Source organism: Amphiprion ocellaris, chromosome 8 (assembly GCF_022539595.1).
Source record: "Amphiprion ocellaris isolate individual 3 ecotype Okinawa chromosome 8, ASM2253959v1, whole genome shotgun sequence".
Classification (NCBI taxonomy): domain Eukaryota; kingdom Metazoa; phylum Chordata; class Actinopteri; family Pomacentridae; genus Amphiprion; species Amphiprion ocellaris.
Genome location: NC_072773.1, coordinates 33,807,938 through 33,827,594, shown reverse-complemented (window position 1 = coordinate 33,827,594; position 19,657 = coordinate 33,807,938). Strand labels below are relative to the sequence as shown.

At 39.9% G+C, this 19,657-nt stretch overlaps 1 protein-coding gene across 1 annotated transcript; it reads right to left on the bottom strand.

Moving 5' to 3' along the window:
- Positions 1-4,958: 4,958 nt before the first annotated feature.
- nmnat1 (nicotinamide nucleotide adenylyltransferase 1) lies at positions 4,959-19,633 on the bottom strand. Its single transcript, XM_055012864.1, has 9 exons — positions 19,547-19,633; positions 19,019-19,148; positions 17,014-17,197; positions 15,933-16,051; positions 14,157-14,554; positions 12,314-12,584; positions 10,726-10,904; positions 10,482-10,583; positions 4,959-9,855 (listed from the first exon to the last, which is right to left on the bottom strand). Exons 2-9 carry the CDS (start codon positions 19,128-19,130, stop codon positions 9,796-9,798), a joined length of 1,425 nt encoding a protein of 474 aa, XP_054868839.1. The 5' UTR covers positions 19,131-19,148; positions 19,547-19,633; the 3' UTR covers positions 4,959-9,795.
- Positions 19,634-19,657: the final 24 nt, after the last annotated feature.

Below are 19,657 nucleotides of genomic sequence, written 5' to 3'. Positions count from 1 at the left end.
GAGATTTGAATCATGTGAGGTACAGAACTTACATTGTAGGTTTGTTTCTGAGACTGAATACACCCAATCTCATCTGATCTGCAAAGCTAAGCAGGGTTGGGCCTGGTTAGTATTTGGATGGGAGACTACCTGGGAATACCAGCTGCTGTAAGCTTTTTACTTCTACTCACAACCTGAACAAGACACTGCTGGTCATTCACTAGAGACAGCTATCAACTAAAACCTCTTGGTTTCTTTATTATACACTCTATGAGGTGGATAAGCTGCAGCTCATGCTGATTTATTGCTGGTTCTGGTTGGAGCCAAAGAACAAAGGCGTCACCTGTTGGAGCAGCTGATGTCCTGCAGCCTCTTCACCACAGAAAGCCTCTGACAGCTTCAATTCTTTACACTCTGACTGCAAGACACCAATCACATAGGAACATATACATGTGTGGAACAAAGAGCTGAGCTGACACTCAACATGTGTTTGACCATTTATTGATAAAGACATTCAAACATGTCTAGAGATAGAACACCAACGCACGGTGTAAGAAAGGTCAGAACAGACTTCACCTGCTCAGGAAACTGAGGTCCTTCAGGGTGCAGGGAGCAATTCTGAGGACCTTTTATGGTTGTGTGGTGGTATCAGCCATCCTGTATGGAGTGGTCTGCTGGAGCAGCAGCATCACGGCTGCAGACAGGAAGAGACTAAAGAAACTGGTTAAGAAAGCAAGCTCTGTCCTGGGCTGGTGTTAGACAGGAGGATGATGACAAAGCTGTTGTCTATCATGGAGGACATCTCCCACCCCCTGCAGGAAACAGGACCATCACCGGCAGCTCCTTCAGGGACAGACTGCTTCACCCACGATGTTTGAAGGAGGTCCTTCCTTCCTGCAGCAGTCAGACTGTGTTCAATCAAGCCTGCTCCCAGTAGTTCAGATCACCCATGAAGTAACTGCAATAAAATGTAAATAAGTCAATATGTGCAATTTCACAAGGTTTTTTTTTTTTTTACAAGCATTTCTATTTCTTCTCTAAGGAGAAAGCATCTATTTATATCTGTGCACTGAGTGCTGCTTTTCTTTTTACTTTTTTTCCTATCTGCTACTGCCACACTGAAAATTTCCCCACTGCAGAATCTACCTATCCATCCATCTATCTATGGTCCATCTACCTCCCTACCTATCTATCCATCCATCCATCCATCCATCCATCCATCTCTCTCACAGTTGTGGGGGTTGATTCACCTGTTCTCAATCACCTTAATCCATGAAGGCCCGGTTCTTCATTCTTCCGCTCTCTGCCAGACCAGAGACTTTGAAACCAGAACCTTTCTCCTACAATTAGTCTGGTTTCCCCTTTTTGTTTTCACCTTGGTTTAGTTATCCTTTCTGTGTTGGTTTTAGTTTCATTCGTTAAATAAACTCCTTGTAATCTTTGACCTGTGTCTGCAGATGTCCTGTGACACCAATGATCCCATCTGATATTTAGCATGTTTTCAATTATTGGTCCCATTTCTTAAAAAAAAAAAAAAAAAAAAAAAAAAGCCCCCTGAAATCTGATCAGATAAATGAATGTGAAACTACTTTGGGTCTGCTGCAGCTGCCTCCCTCTGATCTTGTTCCTGCCCACAGCACAATCTGATCAATCCAATCCAATCCAATCCAACTTTATTTGTAATGCACTTTACAAAACAACACAGTTGACCAAAGTGCAGTACACACATAAAACATATGAGACATTAAAAAAAGAGTAAAACAAAACAGAAATAAAATTACAACTTAAAATCAATTAAAAGCTAGGGTAAAAAGATGTGTTTTAAGAGCTGATTTAAATACAGGCAGTGAATCGATCTGTCGAAGGTGCAAAGGTAGTGCATTCCATAAGTTAGGACCAGCGACAGCAAAAGACCGAGCACCTCTCCTTCTCTTATTTGACTTTGGGGTCACCAACCATGAGAGGTCAGCTGACCTAAGGGAACGAGCAGGTACATAGGGTTGCACCAGCTCAGTCAGATACTGAGGTGCAAGGCCATGAAGGCATTTAAAAACAAATAAAAGAATTTTAAAATCAATTCTAAAACGTACAGGGAGCCAATGCAAAGACTTCAGAATAGGAGTTATGTGCTCTCTCTTTTTAGTCCCAGTCAAGAGCCGAGCTGCTGCATTTTGCACCATTTGTAGACGATGCAGAAGTTTCTCATCAAGTCCGGCATACAGAGCATTGCAGTAATCAAGGCGGTTTGTGACAAATGCATGGATTAATATTTCAAAGTGTTTCATAGACAGAATAGGTTTAACTTTAGCCAGCTGTCGGATTTGAAAGAAACTTGTTTTAACCACGGAACTGACCTGGGCTTCAAGTTTGAGAGTGCAGTCAAGTTTTACACCGAGATTGGTGATCACAGGCTTAAAATACTGGCTCAGTGCACCAAAATCATCAAGGGCAGGGGTTCCACCACTCGGCCCAAACACTGTCATTTCAGTTTTACTGTCATTTAAAAACAAGAGATTTAAGGACAACCAGTTCCTGATTTCCTCAACACAGTCAAGTAGCTGTTTTGCATTGTTGCCATTTCCTTGCTTCAGTGGCATGTACATTTGCGTATCATCTGCATACAGATGAAATGCAATGCCATGTTTCCTAAAAATTATTCCAAGTGGAAGGAGATACAATGAAAAAAGCAGGGGGCCAAGAATGGACCCTTGGGGCACTCCACAATTTAGAGGGGATAGTCTGGACTGAGAGGAGCCTATCCTAACACAGAATTCCCGATCAGTGAGGTAGGACCTCAGCCACTCCAATGCAGTGCCACGGATACCAACAGAGCTTTCTAAGCGGGTCAGTAGTATCTGGTGGTCTACAGTGTCAAAGGCAGCAGTTAAGTCAAGCAAAACAAGGATGACACTGTGACCACCATCGGTAGCTTGAAAGATGTCATTAACAACTCTCTGATCAGTGAAACACTGAAGGACAACTTCAGCATGTAAAACATAAATAAGCAAAGGCTGCAACTCATGATTATTTTAATTTTAACTTAACTTTATGTGCTGTTCAAAAACTTTATTTTTTCTGCAAATGTGTAGTGATTCCAAATCTTGGTTATTGATCTCCTTGATTACAAAAAAAATCTGTATCGACCCGGAAAAAAAACAAACATGTCAGGCACCCTATGATGTTAACTGTTTGCCTGAATGTTTTTGTTTAAAATCCTCAGTAATAACCTTTGACTGGTTGCTCTTAACCCTGTAAAACTCACTGCTGCAAAAATACAACATCAGCTTATTTTTTAATTACTATTTTCTATTATATATATCTGAAATAAACCCTAATCTGGGGTCTGACAGCAGCGTGAGGTCAAAGAAGCTGCCATCAGCTGCTGCACTTCTGTCCGTCCAGCAGATGGAGCCATGGAGCTGCAGTGAAGTGAAGAGCAGCACAAGGCAACCACCACTTCCATCCACTGACGCATTCAATTTGACTGACGCTAATGTTTTATTGACTTCCAACCACTAAACCAATAAAAGCTGCAAGCAGCGTTGGACGGGTCCTCGCATCCGAGCGGCCCAACTGGCCCACGCATATCCACCAGGAGGCGCTGCAACTGAGAGAGTAAAGTTTCAGGCAGATTGGAGCATGTACAGGCTAGTTATAGAGCTCTTCCTTCTATCCACCAGGTGGCGCTAAGACTGTGGCTGTATTTCAGCATGTGAATGTCATCAGGGCGGGACTCTGATCATACATGTAAAGTTTGAGGCAGATTGGAGCATGTAGAGGATAGTTACACAGCAGTTGATGTTTCATGGCGAAGCATCAAAATTCAGGAGGCCGCCATGGCCACGCCCTCAGACTTAAGGTGAGCATTTTGATAACTTTTGATCACCCATGCCTGGAGGACATCCTGGCCAAATTTCAGCTCTCTCGGTGTTACCCTGTTTGACTTTATAGCTTTTGAAAATGTCTAAAAATGACCCCAAATCGTCAAAACATATGACTTATAATTCAAAATGGCCGACTTCCTGTTGGGTTTTGGGCATGGGTGTCAATTACGTTTTTGTGCATCTTGACGAGTTACATATGCCTACCAAGTTTCATAATTCTAGGTGACACGTACTGGCCGTAGTAACTGTTTGAAATTTTCCAGGTGGCGCTATGGAGCCATTTTGCAACAGTCATGTGCAATTCATCTAAAATATCAAATATCTCAGCAGTCCTGGTGAGTGTGGCAATTTTGGCGAGCATATGACCATTTTTAACCTGTCAAAAAGTACTTTGTTTATTCTGGCAACGATACGTTGCTACGGCAACAGCGTTTTATGAATCGTCAAAATCTTCACACTGTGGCATCGTCTAGGTGTAACCACTCACCTGACCAATTTTCTGAATGATATGACAAAGTTTCTGGCAATGGCACGTGCAAATGTAATGACAATTTCTTCCTGTTGCCAATAGGTGGCGCTATGAGTATTTCTAAATTTATGAATGTGAATGTGTTCAGAACCTGACTGGTGTCCATCATATCAAGTTTGGTCCAGATTGGATCATTTCCAGCTGAGATATTAATAATTCAATTTTCATGGTGAGAAATCGAAATTCGCTGCGCCGCCACAGACACGCCCCTTGACAACGAGTCGCCATTTTCTCTGGGGATCATCATCAATGTGTTCAGGCTTATGTCAGCACATTTGAAGTGATTCTGGTCAACGTGCTAAGAATAGTACATCAAAATGTAAAAAATGTCTATTTCTTGCTACCACAAGGTGGCGACAGGGCTGGAGTGGGATCAAAATATGGCCCTGGCATTTTTGGTCATGGTGGCCCACCATGATTATTTATACAATATGCCAAGCCATACGACATACCAGAGGATATATGTGCACATTGTATTGTTTCAAAAAAAAAAAACAAAAAAAAAAAAACGCAGCAGCCTACGTGGAAGAGAGTAACCATGTAAAAAAAAAAAAAGATACACTCTGTCACTTCTCACAGGGACTTTATTTAAAATTTTATTACAAACTGTCAAAATTAGCAACTTGAATTTAAAGTGGAGCTCTTCACCAAAATGGAACCTTAAAGTATGAAGAGAGAGATTGAGAGAGAGAAAGATAGAGAGAGAGATGCATAGATGATCAAGAAAAGAAAAAGAGCTGGAATCAGTTAAGGTATAGTTTTAAAGCTAATGTGACCTCGTCGATCTGTCCCTGCTGTGTCACGTCTCTCCCTCCGTCCTCCTCCTCCTTCTCCTCCAACTCCTTTTCCTCCGACTCCCCCTGAACTTCGGCTTCTTTTTCTATCATGGCAGCAGCAGTCGCTGCCGCAGGTGAAGCAGTGGAAGCAACGGCAAACATGTCACTTATTTAGCAGCATTTTGCTGCATCGACTTGCAGGCTTTTAAGCGTTTATTCGCGCAATTTTTCAGCGCCCCCCTTTCGTTTGGGCCGTTTCTCCATCTTTGCTCCTCTCAACTTCCGGCCAACTCAAACGGCAAGATTTGATGACTTTGGTCAAGAGGCCGGGGAGGGGCGGGCCGAGGAGGGCTGAGAGATTTCATTGGATTAGTCCAATGTCCTTCAAGAAAATCAACCAATGGGCCGTCGCGATCGACAAAAAGGATTTATATTTATATATGATGGTTAAATTATGACACCCTCTGTGCCGGCCCAAAAATGTGCTTCGGCCCACCGGGCATCGCGCGGTACGCCAGATGGCCAATCTACCCCTGGTTGGGGTTAAAATGTTGTCAGAAGAAGAAGAATCCAGAAAGAAACGACATAACAAAATGCCATTAAATCAAAGGGAAAAAGTTGAGACAAGAAAACATTTATAAAGTAGGAAAATATAAAAGTCGAAGTAATTTAAGAAGTTTATTTAATAACTAAAGATGTAACTTTGTAAATAAGTGTTGTAGTCTATTTCACTTATTTGATCGATAGGTGTAGTGAGAGACAGGCAGACAACGGGGTAGAAATAAGAATGAGGGCAACTCATACATCACGGGGTTGCGAGCGAGAATCGAACGCGGGCCTCAACGTTGGGGACCTAGTACATGCGTGAGTGTCTTAACCTATTAAGCTATATGGACACACCTGTTATGTGCTTTTAAACGTGTATTCATCCAATAGAATGTCTAGGGGTAGGGTTAGGGTTACAGAGGAAGGTCCTGACAGTAGCAATGTACAAAAACATGGATATTAAAGTTTACATATTTTCATAATTTAATATTAAGTCAAACTAACCGAAAAAATCTTAAAATTAAGTTGATGTTTTCCCGGTGGATTTTGGCCGTGCTATGATATAGACCGGCCAAAAACCAACGGGAAAACCGGGGTTTTATTTCTCTTAATATTCGGCTGCTTCGTTTGGACATTAAAAATAAAATTGTATAAATATTTGTTAACCCTATTTTTGTTATACAACTGTAAGGACCCGCCTTTCTAACCCTAACCCTACCCCTAGACATTCTGTTGCATTTATGCATGTTTTAAAGCACATCTCATGTGTGCCCATATAGCTCTACGGGTTAAGCCACTGACGTATGTACTAGGTCTCCCACGCTGAAGCCCGGGTTCGATTCCCGCTCGCAACCCCGTACTGTATGAGTTGCTCTCATTCTTATTTCTATCCCGTTGTCTAGCTGTCTCTCACTACGCCTATCCAAACAAAAAGTGAAAGACATTATTACACTTATTTAAATATTTAAATGTTTCTTTACAAATAAACACCTTAAAGACAATAACACTTTTACTAGGTATTAAACACAATTTACTATGAAAACTTTAAATATACAATTAAACATTAAAATCTACTACAAGTTCTTACAATTCCTAACTACTACAGTTTATCTATACATTTAATATTGAAAATAATATTTTAACTCATCACATCCAATAATACTTTTCACTCAACAATTACACATTAAAAAGACAAAACATTTGGACATCTAATCTAATATTATAAAATCATACAGAATGACAAAAGACCAAGACTACACTTTTAAGATGAATCTAAATACAGACAAAAAATTTGAAAAACACCAGTGACACTTTTGCACATCTAATTACACAGAAGACACAATAACAAAATCCAAAAAAATAAATAAATTTACATATCTTAAAACATTTTCTATTCTGAAACAAAAACATCTGGTTGTTTCTTCAAACAGTTCCTCTTTCAATGTTCTGGGTTGCACTATGAGTTGATTTACTAATAACTCTTTTCTCAAAACGGCTTCCCTCATAAAGTCTACTAATAGTTGAAATCATTGATCAAACTAATGTTACCTTCTGATCACCACTAACTATACTTTTCAGTGAATACAATCAAAGTTTCTGGACCATTTCCAAATAGCACACAGGTGAACGTCTCACCAAAACTCAAATGGATACTCTAAATGTGAAATCAAGACTCATGGTCACAACTTTTAAGGCTTCGATTAAACAAAAATTTCTAACTAACAGAGAAGTACTAAGACACTTTGCACATTTCAGTCCTCACACTATCTGACATTTCAAACTAACAGACAACTACACATGGACATAGAAGACACGAGTCCTTGGACTATCTGAAGGTTCTAGTTTACAGACAGCTACTGTGAAACTTCGAAAATTTCAGCCCTCACACTGTGTGAAAGCTCATCTCCTCAGGACTCAAGAGGTCTGTACACTTTGAAAATCGTGGAAATCAGGGTTCAACCCTCCAGCATAAAGCCTAAAGTCCAACCTCCTCACAAAAACTGTCGAGTCCAAACTCAAGTTAAAAATTAAAGCTGCAAGCAGCGTTGGACGGGTCATCTCATCCTTGCTGGTCGGCGAATCCACGCACGTCCACCAGGTGACGCTGTGACCGAGAGTTTATGTCGGCCTATGAATGTGATCAGGACTGGACTCTGATCACACATGTAAAGTTTGAGGCAGATTGGAGCATGTTTAGGGCAGTTACACAGCAGTTGATGTTTCATGGCGAAGCACCAAAATTCAGGAGGCTGCCATGGCCACGCCCTCAGACTTAAGGTGAGCATTTTGATAACTTTTGATCACCCATGCCTGGAGGACATCCTGGTCAAATTTCAGCTCTCTCGGTGTTACCCTGTTTGAATTTATAGCTTTTGAAAATGTACAAAAATGACCCCAAATCGTCAAAACATATGACATATAATTCAAAATGGCCGACTTCCTGTTGGGTTTTGGGCATGGCCATGATTGACTTTTTTGGGTTTCCTGATGTGCTGAATAGGCTTACAAAACTTTGTAGCTGTAGATGAAATGTCGTGCAAGTTGGCCTAATGACCAAATTTTCAATTTTCCAGGGGCGCTATGGAGCCATTTTGCCACACACATGCGCAACTCCCACAAAATATCCAATTTTTCGCCAGTCCTGATGAGCATGCCAAGTTTGATGCGTTTTGGGGTATGATAAGGCCGCCAAAAAGGCAATTCAAAAGACGGGAGAAAAAATAAAAATAATAATAATAATAATAAACCCGACGAATTCCAATAGGGTCTTCGCACCATTCGGTGCTCAGACCCTAATAATAATAATAAATAATTCCTTGCATTCCAATAGGGTCTTCGCACCGTCGGTGCTCGGACCCTAATTACAAAAATGAGAAACAAAATGACAAAAATGAACAATCTAGTATCTTATTTTGTGATCAAAACAATTTGTCATGGTCTAGAAATATATTTAAAATTCATGGTTTTACTAATTTACAATCTGCAGTTAATGTCTTCTCTGTAATTATTACACTTTGAGGGCCGGATTGGACCCTCTGGAGGGCCAGTTTTGGCCTGCGGGCCGCATGTTTGACACTCTTGCATTAACCTCAGGGTGCTTAAACTGTCAGTGGGGCAGGAAATCACTGCAATGATGTTTTACATGGTAACCGTTTTTTTTATTTTTTTTTTTAAAAAGACCAGGAAAGGAGAATAAAAGACTTAATTAGGGCAGTTTCAGCCACATTAAAAAAGGGATGAATGACACAGGACAGATGTACAAGTTTACTATGGATAGATAGACTGCTAGAATAAGAACAATTAATGAGAAAGCAGAAGCAAAAAGTAACAAAAGACACTAGTTTTAAATAGTAAATAAAACATTATTCTATAAAATAAGAGATGATTGAAATTGGCAGATAAAATAAATCAATAAAAACTGATATGACCCATATATAAATACCTTGATGGTGGATGGAATGAATGTATTGTACCGTTTACACTTTATGAACAGTCTGGAAATTCTGCATTCAGCACGTGTAAGGTAGCACAGACTTGAAATACAAAGGCAACGATGTCGTCGATGTTTTGTTCTGATTTTTGTCACTACACCTGTACGGCATTTTGAATTACATATATATATCCTGCACCTAACTTTTTGTTATATTTATATAAAACAATATATGAATGAGAATTTTGCAGAAAGCTCAGTTGAATGTCAGATGCACAGCACAAGCATTAATGTAGTTTCTCAAGTTCATCCTGCCAGACAATAGAGATATGAAGGAAGCAAAAAGCACCAAACATATTTCCTTTCAACCAGCTGAAAGGAGCCAAAAACATTTCTCATGTTCAGTATTTTTTAGAAGCCCTGCACAGAGCAGACAGACCAGTATCTGACAAAAGTAATGCAGTGATGCCATCTAGTGGTGTGACTTTATACAGTTTCGCCTGACCTGTTTGGGAAAGTCACATTACAGAGAGAAAATAGCACATTCTGAACTTTAAGTGTTTAGCTTTTCGGGGCTTACAGTGGCGGATCGAACACATGAAGCCTTCAATCACAGGACAGCTTCTCCATAAGTACAAACTTCATTGCTCTTCACTCGTTTGCATTCTTTTTGAAGACTTGTTTGCAGACTTCTCCTTCGCAGTACAGCTCCTGAGGATAATTATTCATAGAAACATACACTTTCAGGAAATATCACCAGAATAAAACTGCTTATTTTTGGCCATTTTTGTTTGCTATGTAGAGCTATCATAATTAACCCTCGTGTCGTCCTGCGGGTCAAAACGGACCCGCTTTAAAGTTTGAAAATGTGGGGAAAAAATATATTTTCACAATGAAACTTCTGATGTCCAAAAAACAGAAATGTTAAAAATGTTTCTTTAGAACATTCACAAAAAAATCAACCAAAACCCAGTGAATTTTGCTGGATTTTAGTTGATTTTTATGTGAATGTTCTTAAAGAAATTATTACAAGTTTTACTGATATATATGTAATCACTTTAGATATTTTTAGGATTTTTTTTGGAAGACTTTTACTCATTTTTTGAAAATATTTACAAAACATTTCTTGCCAAATTTGGGGGAAATTTTTAAAAAACTAAAACTTTTAAGGGAAACTTTTAAGTAATTATTTGATTTTTCTTTCTGAAGGTTTTACAGATTTTCAGAAATTTGGGGAATTTTTTGGATTTTTTTCAGACAAGGAAACAATATTTCTTGATGCCTGTAAATGAGGACAACAGGAGGGTTAAGTAAAACATCCACATTGTTATTCCTACCAGATGAAGCTTGTCGTCTTCGATCCAATGAGCCCAGCCTCGGTTCTTCTTCTCTCCAATCTGTTCACACACCAGTTTATTCCCCTCCCATGTCACCAGCGACTGTACAGATGGCAGAGAGGAAGAGAGAGAGTGTAAAGCACAGCACAGAGCATTTTTAGCAGCATGCATTAAAATGCAAACCACTTGCAATCATTGTGTTTTTCATCGCTTTAAAACACAAAGTTCTGCCGTTCATCTTCACCTTGACATGTTTGTTGTCCAGACCCTGCGTGAACTCCTGGAACTCCTGGCCCACTCTGAAGGAGACGGTGTAGTTTCGGAAGTTGCTGGTGGTCTTGATGATGTACTGGTCCCCCTGCTGCTCAATCACCTTCCTCAGCTTCAGCCTCAAGGCAATCTTCCGTATGAAAGGGCTGATACCTGGGACGATGGGAAAGTACACCAAGTACAAATCAACGCGACAAACTCAGCCACAGGCTTCGAACACATTCCCTTCATTCATGGCCCCATGAATAACGCAAATAGCACTGCTGCAACATCAAAACCAAATATTTTTTTCCTCCATAGTGGCAATGTACTTCAAAATTCACTCGTAATGCCTTATTTCATGTTGGATGATGTGCATTTCATTGTACATTTACAGTTTGTACTGTCGAGCAGGTTGAAGTTTTGAAATATCTGGGAACAGAGATCACACCCGCCTGTTGTTTGTGAATCAGGCTGACTCGGTGTACAAAAAAAGCACAACAGCGCCTTCACCTGCTGAGGAAACTGAGGATTTTTAAGGTCAGCAGAGGCCTTTAACCCTGGTTTACACCTCACTCACTGAATCTATCCTCATATTCAACATTTCATCCTGGCACGGCTCCTTCTCCACCAAGCACAAAACAAAACTCTTCTGTATTGTTCATCAGGCCAGCAAAATCACTGGTTCACCACAAACTTAAGTCTCTGAACTGTATAACCGCTCTGTGATCAGGAAAGCCACCCTGATCACAGAGGATCCCTCTCACCCTCCTCCATTACCTGATCAAAGACAATAACCATAAGGGGGGAAATTAAAAAGACTGTATTCAACATTAAAAAAGTAACTGTACAAAAAATTCAATGTAAAATGCATGTTAAAAGAGCATTTCCTATTTCAGTGACAGAAGTATTGCACAAATATTGACCAAACTATCAAAAATGAACACTGTTTAAGGAGGTTATCCTTCACATTGTGATTTCAGTGGCACCTCAGATTCTTCCTCATCTGACCCACAGAAACCTACCCAGGAATTAGTCTGATTCCTAGACCCTGTGAGCGTTTACAACCCCATCTTCATTCCAAATCTGGACCAGACACAGCACCTAATCTTTGTTCTAAACCTGCACTATTTAAAACCTATGGATTAACTTATCATGGACAACAGGGTTGCTACTGGTTTCCAGTGGTATAAAATCAAATTAAAAAAAACTTGAGAAGGGTGTGTTCAAAAGTGCCACAAATCTCCATCAGGCAGATTCTATAAAGTCCCACTAGCGTGCAAAAACATCTGTAAAACATCCTTAATTCCCACTGCAATAACCACCCTGAACAAAATGAAATAAGACATTGAACACCACATATATTTTTTATCAGCTGCTGTTTCTTTTTAACATTCCTTCAGACGTCTACGAGCTTGTGCCTTAGGTGTGCTTTGATGTGTTGCATTTTATTGTTGGAGCCAACAGTAAAACTGATCCATTCTATTCTAAAACATAAGAGAGCTGATGCTGGATTTTACACTCTACAATTCAACACATCACAGAATATTTTGGGACTAAAACAACATGCTTGAAGGACTCACCCAGTGCAATCATGTAGCCCTCCAAGTTGACATTGCTGATCATATCCCAGGTACCACAGAGGCTGGCAGGCATGTTGATCACCTGTTGTCCTTCTCCAGAGATGTGTGGGAATAAAGCGTGATGGTCCACCTGCGGGGCTGCTGCAGAGTCCGGAGAAGAGGCTGAGACAGTGGTGTTTTGTGAGAAACTCTGTGTGTGAGAGAGGTGTGACCTCATGTTGCTCACTGTCACTTGACAACCCTGAGATGTCGAAGGAGGAAGCCAGACGTGTCAGACTGGTCTCACTGTGCACTTCACTCACTAATACAGCTGTCAAAATTTGCCTCAGGCGTCTCGACCATGTGAATAACATGATCTTAATGTTTAGAGGAAAGTTGTTTCTTTGGTTTTCCAATGAATTAAGATGCCTCCTAGAGCCACAAGTAAGCTAAATCCATCCATGTTCAACATTCATGTTTACTGTCATTTTCAAATCTTTTTCACAATTGTTGTAATTGTGTAACAAGTAAGGAAGTAGTTTTGTTTATCACAAGGTTAAATCAGAAGCGTGAGTAAACCTCTCCTGGCTTTAAATCAAACTGAGTCAAACCACTGTTGTTTTGGTGAGGATGAACTGCATTGAAAAGGCACACCTTTCTGTGTAATGAGGAATAAACACATCGACATTGCTTCACACTCTGGCCTGCGTGAAAGGAATTGATGCAATACCAGTTTGAAAGAAAATAAAACAAGTGCCGTTTGTCCAAACATTGAGGTGAGTTTTTACTCCTCGTGACAAACATGTCAGCAGAATGACTGCTCAAGATTGCACAGAAAACTTTTTTTTTCATCAGGTTATTTTCCTGCTAAGGAATAAATTGGGTTATAGGCACATGATGCAGACCTGTTAGTTACCTGTTTAATAAGACAAATATAAGTTTGGGATGTAAAGATGTTGAGCTTTAACCCTTTTAATCCTTGTAGTGTAATTACCATTAATCCAGCATTAAAGGAGGTAAATAAAGTACCAAATATGATACTAATGTGATGGAGTGAGATATGCTTTCATTTTCATGCCCCCTCTTTCACATTGAATCGTCAGCTGGCTGCAGTTTCGGCTGTAATCTTCTGATAGAGACGCTGAAAGTTCCCAAAACAGCATTTTATTTAAACAGCGCAAGTGTTTGTTCTGTAAACTGTATTCAAAGCTTCTTATCTGTGCGATAATCGTAACAGCGATGAACAGTTCCAAGGTGAAAAAAAAACAAACAGCGTTGTTTATTTCCAGTGTAATACAAATCACGCCTTCATTTTCAGATCTGCAGCGCTGGTATTTAAAGCTTATTGCCTCCTTTTAGCTTTTGCCTCAGGAAGTGTATGGAAAAATCCAGCTCTAGGCACAAAAAGTGATGAGTTGAGAGAAGTCTGCTGAAGCAACTGGGAAAGATATTGTGTTAAAGCAAGTCTAAATTAAAATTAATTTGTTTGTGATCGTATTTAATGAAATGCTGACAAGTGTTGATCATTTCACACAGAATTGTAAATGTCTAGTTTAAAAAGCAGCGGATGTATTTGTAGCAGCTGCATTTAGACAGGTGAACTGCTGCTCTCTTTAGTTTGTTTTTGATTCGTGTATTTTTCCACACACATGCTGACTTATAGCAAAGTGAAAGTGACACTGAATGACTTCCTATGTCTAAATATTTCAAGGAAGTGCACCCACTATCAGAAAAGACTGTTTCTACAGCAGGCACTGGTGGAAGTTTAAACAAACTGGATATGTTTGTTTTGAGCTTACAGTAAACCTACAGCACTAAATGCAGACAGTTTACACTTGTGTTCCTCCAGCTGTAAACATCCTCAGCTCGAGGAGGCCCTCGAGTATCTCTGAAAAGGCGCTAGAATCACATCAGCGTTTTTCTGCTCGCTCTCAGCGCTGTAGAGGCCGTGCTCTTTGATGTAGCGAACGACGCCGTCTGGCAGCAGGTACCTGACGCTCCGACATCGACGCAGCGCCCGTCGCACGTGCGTGGCTGATATATCGTTGGTGACCCACTCGTGGACGATGTGGATGTTCTTGCGATACTTCCACAGCACGTCCGACTCGTGGATGAACTTGTGCGGGTCGTTGCCGCTGCGGGTGACGCACACCAAACCGTGGCTGCCCACAATCTCAACAATGTCCTCCGGCTTCCACAAGTTGGGAATCCCAAAGGATTCCAGGACATCGGCTCCACACAGCAGCATCAGCCGAACCCCGTCTGAGTAGAGAAGAGAGTTTAGTTATAATGGAGGCCACAACTCTGAGGTTTACCTTTCTGTTTTTAAAGTTATTTTTTTGGCCTTTATTGGACAGGCTAGTAGAGAGGCAGACAGGGAAGTAGGAAGAAAAATGGGGGGAAGACATGCAGTAAAGTGCCATAAGCTGGAATGGAACCCAGGCATTGGGGATAACAGTCCCTATTTTATGGGTCGCCCACTCAACCAGCTAAGCTACCTACCAAAGTTTTAACATTGTAGTAACTAATCAGTAGCCTCCAGCTGCATCCATTAAGGTGCTTTTCCACTAGCACCTACTCGGCTCGACTCGACTTGGTTTAGGTGGTTTTCCATTACAGTTGAGTCCCACCTCATCGTGGGTGGAGTCATCATAACACGGCGGCCCGGAAGTCCCTTAACATCATTTGTGAGTGACACAACAATGGAGGACATCGAGGTGATGGTGTACCTGCTGCTCAGTCATATTCAAATTTTTCCAAGTTCCATGAAGAGCAATGCACACCGTCACTGTTGCCAGTGTTTTTTAAAAATGGCGGGTTTGGTTTTCATGAAGGAGTTTCTCTCGTGTCGTCACTCCCTGTCCAATCAGTGGCCTGCACTCTGTAGACATCGCATTATCGGCTCGACTCAGCTCGCTTGGAACCCCGGCCCAGTAGGTACTAAAATAATACCTGGTACCAGGTACTACGTCCTAATGGAAAACCTCACAAACCGAGTAGAGTCGAGCCCAGTTGGTGCTAATGGAAAAGCGCCATTAGTTATCAGAAATTCACCGATTTTGCCCATCAGTCTGTTTATAGATCTGTATGCGTGGGAAAAAAGTTGCATAATAGGGTAGCTGCATAAATAACACATGTCCAGATGAAACATCAGTGGTCATGTTGCAGCATTGTGAATCATGTGAGGTCCAAGTTTGGAAAAAACACTGCATGATATAAAAATAGACAGTATCTGCTGTGCTGATTTTGATATTTTCTGTTTGATCTGACTGTGGAGTTGATTTTAAATAATCATCTTAATGGAGATAATTAGAACATGAATACGTGACACAGTATGCACTTTGTAGCTGCATGCAAGAGATTCAAATGCAATCATAATTATACTAATAATACGTTTATTTCACCCTTGGAGGCTCATCTCTTGCTGTCTTCCACCTGCCTAGTGTGATCAGTGTCAGCTAGCACACATCACCACACCCCACTAACCACACCCTTAAATCTTTGCCTTCTGTTAGTTCAGTCGAATGCAGTAAATCCTGAATACAGCGGAAGCAAGATCAGACGCTCAGAGTTGCTTGTCTGCATTCAGGGTTTGGAAAAGGGAGTTGTTGACAAGATGACACAATCTTACATAACGTACCTCTTCCGTTGTGACTAGCCGAACCCTCAAAGTTCTCTTCTATGCGCCTCTTTTTTACATACTTAACTGTATCCACATCATCGTTGTTTTCCATTGCCAGCAGTTCCTCATAGTGATGGCTACGTGGACACAGACAAAATTGATACAGCATCAACAAATCAAATATCAAAATTATGCGAAATGCTAACATCATGTTTTATACAGGAAAGCACAGGAAAAATTTATCACAGAGCAAAACAGTGTCCTTAAATATGTCTAACTTTAGCTTTGTGCACAATTTTCAGTGTGATTCCTTCAGATTGCGAAGCTGCAGTTCAGATACTCTCTAAGATTCTTTTCTTTTCATGAAGTAATTCCTGGGAAGTATTCAGTGATTTATACTAATAACTGTCTTGTTCAAACCCTGACAGTCATGCAGTTAGGCTTTCAGATGCATTTAATTCTGTATCGCAGCAAGTCAGAACCTGTGAGATCACATCCAAATGAAAAAAAAATAAATGTACAAAAGGTTCATTAATGAACTATTCAACAAGTGAATGTCCAGTTCTCTTTCAGTATAGTTAAGTCACTATCTGGAAAGGCAGAATAGTGCTAACATTTCTACTTTTAAGTTAGTTTTTTTTTCACAATAATTCAGACACAATTCAGACATCATAAAACATATATAGTAATAAAATCACGTTTTAGGAATGCCTGTGAAACACAAAGATGTAATTAACTGTAATGGATAGAAAGCTTCAAGATATGTAGAGAAAGGAAAACCTTGTGTAACATCCAACGTTAAGAACTGTAGCTGCAAGGCTTTTAATATACTCTACGTATGAGCAGTGATGACATGATACCTGGAATATATCAAGGTTTCATTTAACATCATTGAGATGTGCACATTTGTTAACAATTGTCCACCATCAATCATGTGGCTCACAGCGAATCAAAACGTGCTTGAGGATCTGCTTGTAATTGCTTGTCATTATTACTTAGAGTGGTGATGTTAGGACAGTTTTTAAATGCAGTCAGACGTCTCACAGATACAGTGAGCAGAAGCAGCGCCACTAACAAGACATGAGATTTGTCAGCTTACCGAACAACTTTAGCGGTCTCCAACCACTCTGGCTGAATGCCCTCCCAGGAATCTACTGTAATCCAGCCTGAGTCTTCTGTGGCCAATCTGGCCATCTCCAGACGGTGGCAGGCTTCAATCAAACCCTTTTTCTTGTAGCCATCACAGACTGGAGAGATGATTCCTTTCACCACCATGTACTGACCTTTGACACAAACAAATAAGTGTGATTTAACATGAGATTAAGAACAGCAGCACAGCAGACGCAGGTTCTTCTTTAAAGGCAAACTCGGAGTGTGATAACAGTTTTTACATGACTCCAAACTCATATGATGAATTAAAAACGAATCATTCAAAGGGTTGTTGTATCACTGTATGAAATAGTTCAGTTTCTTTTCACTTGAACTTTATCTGTGAAACTGTACACATTTTAAACTTTAATATAATATTTAGGCAGTAATTAATTAATAATAAACTACAACCTTATTATTTTTGATTAATTTGACTCCATACAATCTTGCTACTAATGCCTAAGGTTAACTTTATTTTTATAATGCAGATGATGTTCTTACTTTAACTGCAACACAAATGTTAGGTAACACAGACAGAAACAGTTTTTGGTATGGTGGACTGGTTTGATTACTGTCTATTGACTGGAAATTGATAGATCTAGGACAAAAGCTCTGACTTTACAAAAATAGATTTTTAAATTCCCACAGTATTCATTTACCAATCACTAGGGATGCTTAGCTTACACTAACAAAGAATTGATATAGGGAATTTTGTTCAAACTAGTGAATAACCCTCCATATGACCCTCATGTAAACATTACGATAAGTCTGTATATTCCTTTTAAAACTGACATTGTTTACAACCTAAATATTACATCAAGATATATTGCAAACTATTTCTAATTTCCTCCCACCAGCAAAATTATTTAGTGCAATTTAAAGATAAACAAGGCCATTATCATACAAGAAACGAACTGAAATGAAAATCGACTATTCTAGACCTTTGAAGGTGGGCTGGTCAGTGGTGTAGTGGTTAGCACTTTCGCCTTGCAGTTAGGAGATCACCAGTTTGTGTCCTGGCCTTCCTGAGATCTTTCTGCATGGATTTTGCATGTTCTCCCTGTGTATCTCTCTGGGTACTCCGGCTTCCTCCCACAGTCCAAGAAAATGCTGATCACAGTCCAAGAAAATGCTGAAATATTGATGATTTTAAATTGCGTGAGTGTGATTGTTTGTCTCTATATGTAGCCCTGCGACAGAGTGGCTCCAGCTCCCCCGCAACCCTAATGAGGATAAAGTGGTGTATAGATAATGGATGGATAAACCTTGGAAGGGCATCTTACCCTGTTTCACCATACTCTTGTTGTATTGTCACTCTTAAAAGAATCAGAATATATCTTCCACCAGTGGCATCAAACCATGCAGAGAGTTTTGCCTTGGTTTTGAGATATTAGCCTTTTCAGGAACTTCTTTTAAATCACTTCTTAAAACCCATTTTTATAGACTTGCTTTTATGTGAGGTTTACTTTTAGCTTTAATAAGTTTTAGTGTTTTATTCTGTATTATGCCCTGTTTATTTTAGATGTTCTCTCTAGTTTTATTGTACTTTTAGCTGCCTGGGTCGTTGGTGTGTTGTCATCTCTTTAATTCTTTCTTCTTTTTTTAACTTTTAATTTTAACTCTCAATAATGTTTTTTAATTTTCAAACTGCCTAGCTCCCTTGTTTGAGTTGCGTGCTAATCTATCAAATTATTACTTTAATTTATTGTCATTTTTCTATTTATTTTTAATTGACTGCTCTGACTTGTCGCCCTATGTCTTGCCTGATTATCTGTGTTTACATGTTTGAACTGTCACAGCACTTTGCGAACACTGTTCTTTAGGTGCTATATAAATACAGTTATTAATCTGATTTCTCTCTCTAACACAGTGGAGATCAGCTGAATTATACCTGTGGTGCTCACAACGCAGACACATGCATTCCTTTAATAGGTCTAAGTTTCATTTCACTCAACCTGTGTCTTCCAGATGATCTCGAGCCACTTCAAACATCCTCAGGTGCATGTTGGTGATGGGGTTGAAGGACCCGCAGGCCAGGAGGACCACTTTGGTTCTATTATCACTCATACTGGAGCTGGGTTTACACTGGAACAGCAGATATGGGGAACAAACAAAAGGCTGAGCAAGATTTAGCTAAGTGCTTTCACATGTCACATGTCAGAAATCGCTTTGGTGCTCTAAACTTTGAGAAACTTTGTCTATATCCACTAAAGCACAACTAAACAGTCTAACAGAGGGTATAAATGTTAATAAAATCAAAAAAGTGCTGTAGCCAAATGCTATTTTCTCTTTATTAAAAGTTAGCATTTAAATGTGAAAGTAGCAAACGTTAGCTTCAACTGTCACCAGACAGCGCAAAATTGTTATTTACGTCCACAGAAATGAATGTAGAAGATTCTTAAGCAGACAAGACAAGAACTTAGAGATGAACTTAAACAAAAAAGGTTTTCTAGTATAAAGTTAAAATGTATTAATTGTACTACCAGGACAAACAGCGGTAGCCTATTTGTGATGTTCCGCCTATTTCCGGTACGGACGTAAAGGACGTAAATATCAATGAATCTGATTGGTCGAGAGCCGCACCCACAGTGACG

Coding starts and splice junctions, on each gene's coding strand:
- nmnat1 (XM_055012864.1), bottom strand. CDS start 19,130: ATGAGTGATAATAGAACCAAAGTGGTCCTCCTGGCCTGCGGGTCCTTC. Junction 14,555..15,932: donor GGCTAGTCACAACGGAAGAG/GTACGTTATGTA, acceptor TTCTCTACTCAG/ACGGGGTTCGGCTGATGCTG. Junction 10,584..10,725: donor TGGACAACAAACATGTCAAG/GTGAAGATGAAC, acceptor CCATCTGTACAG/TCGCTGGTGACATGGGAGGG.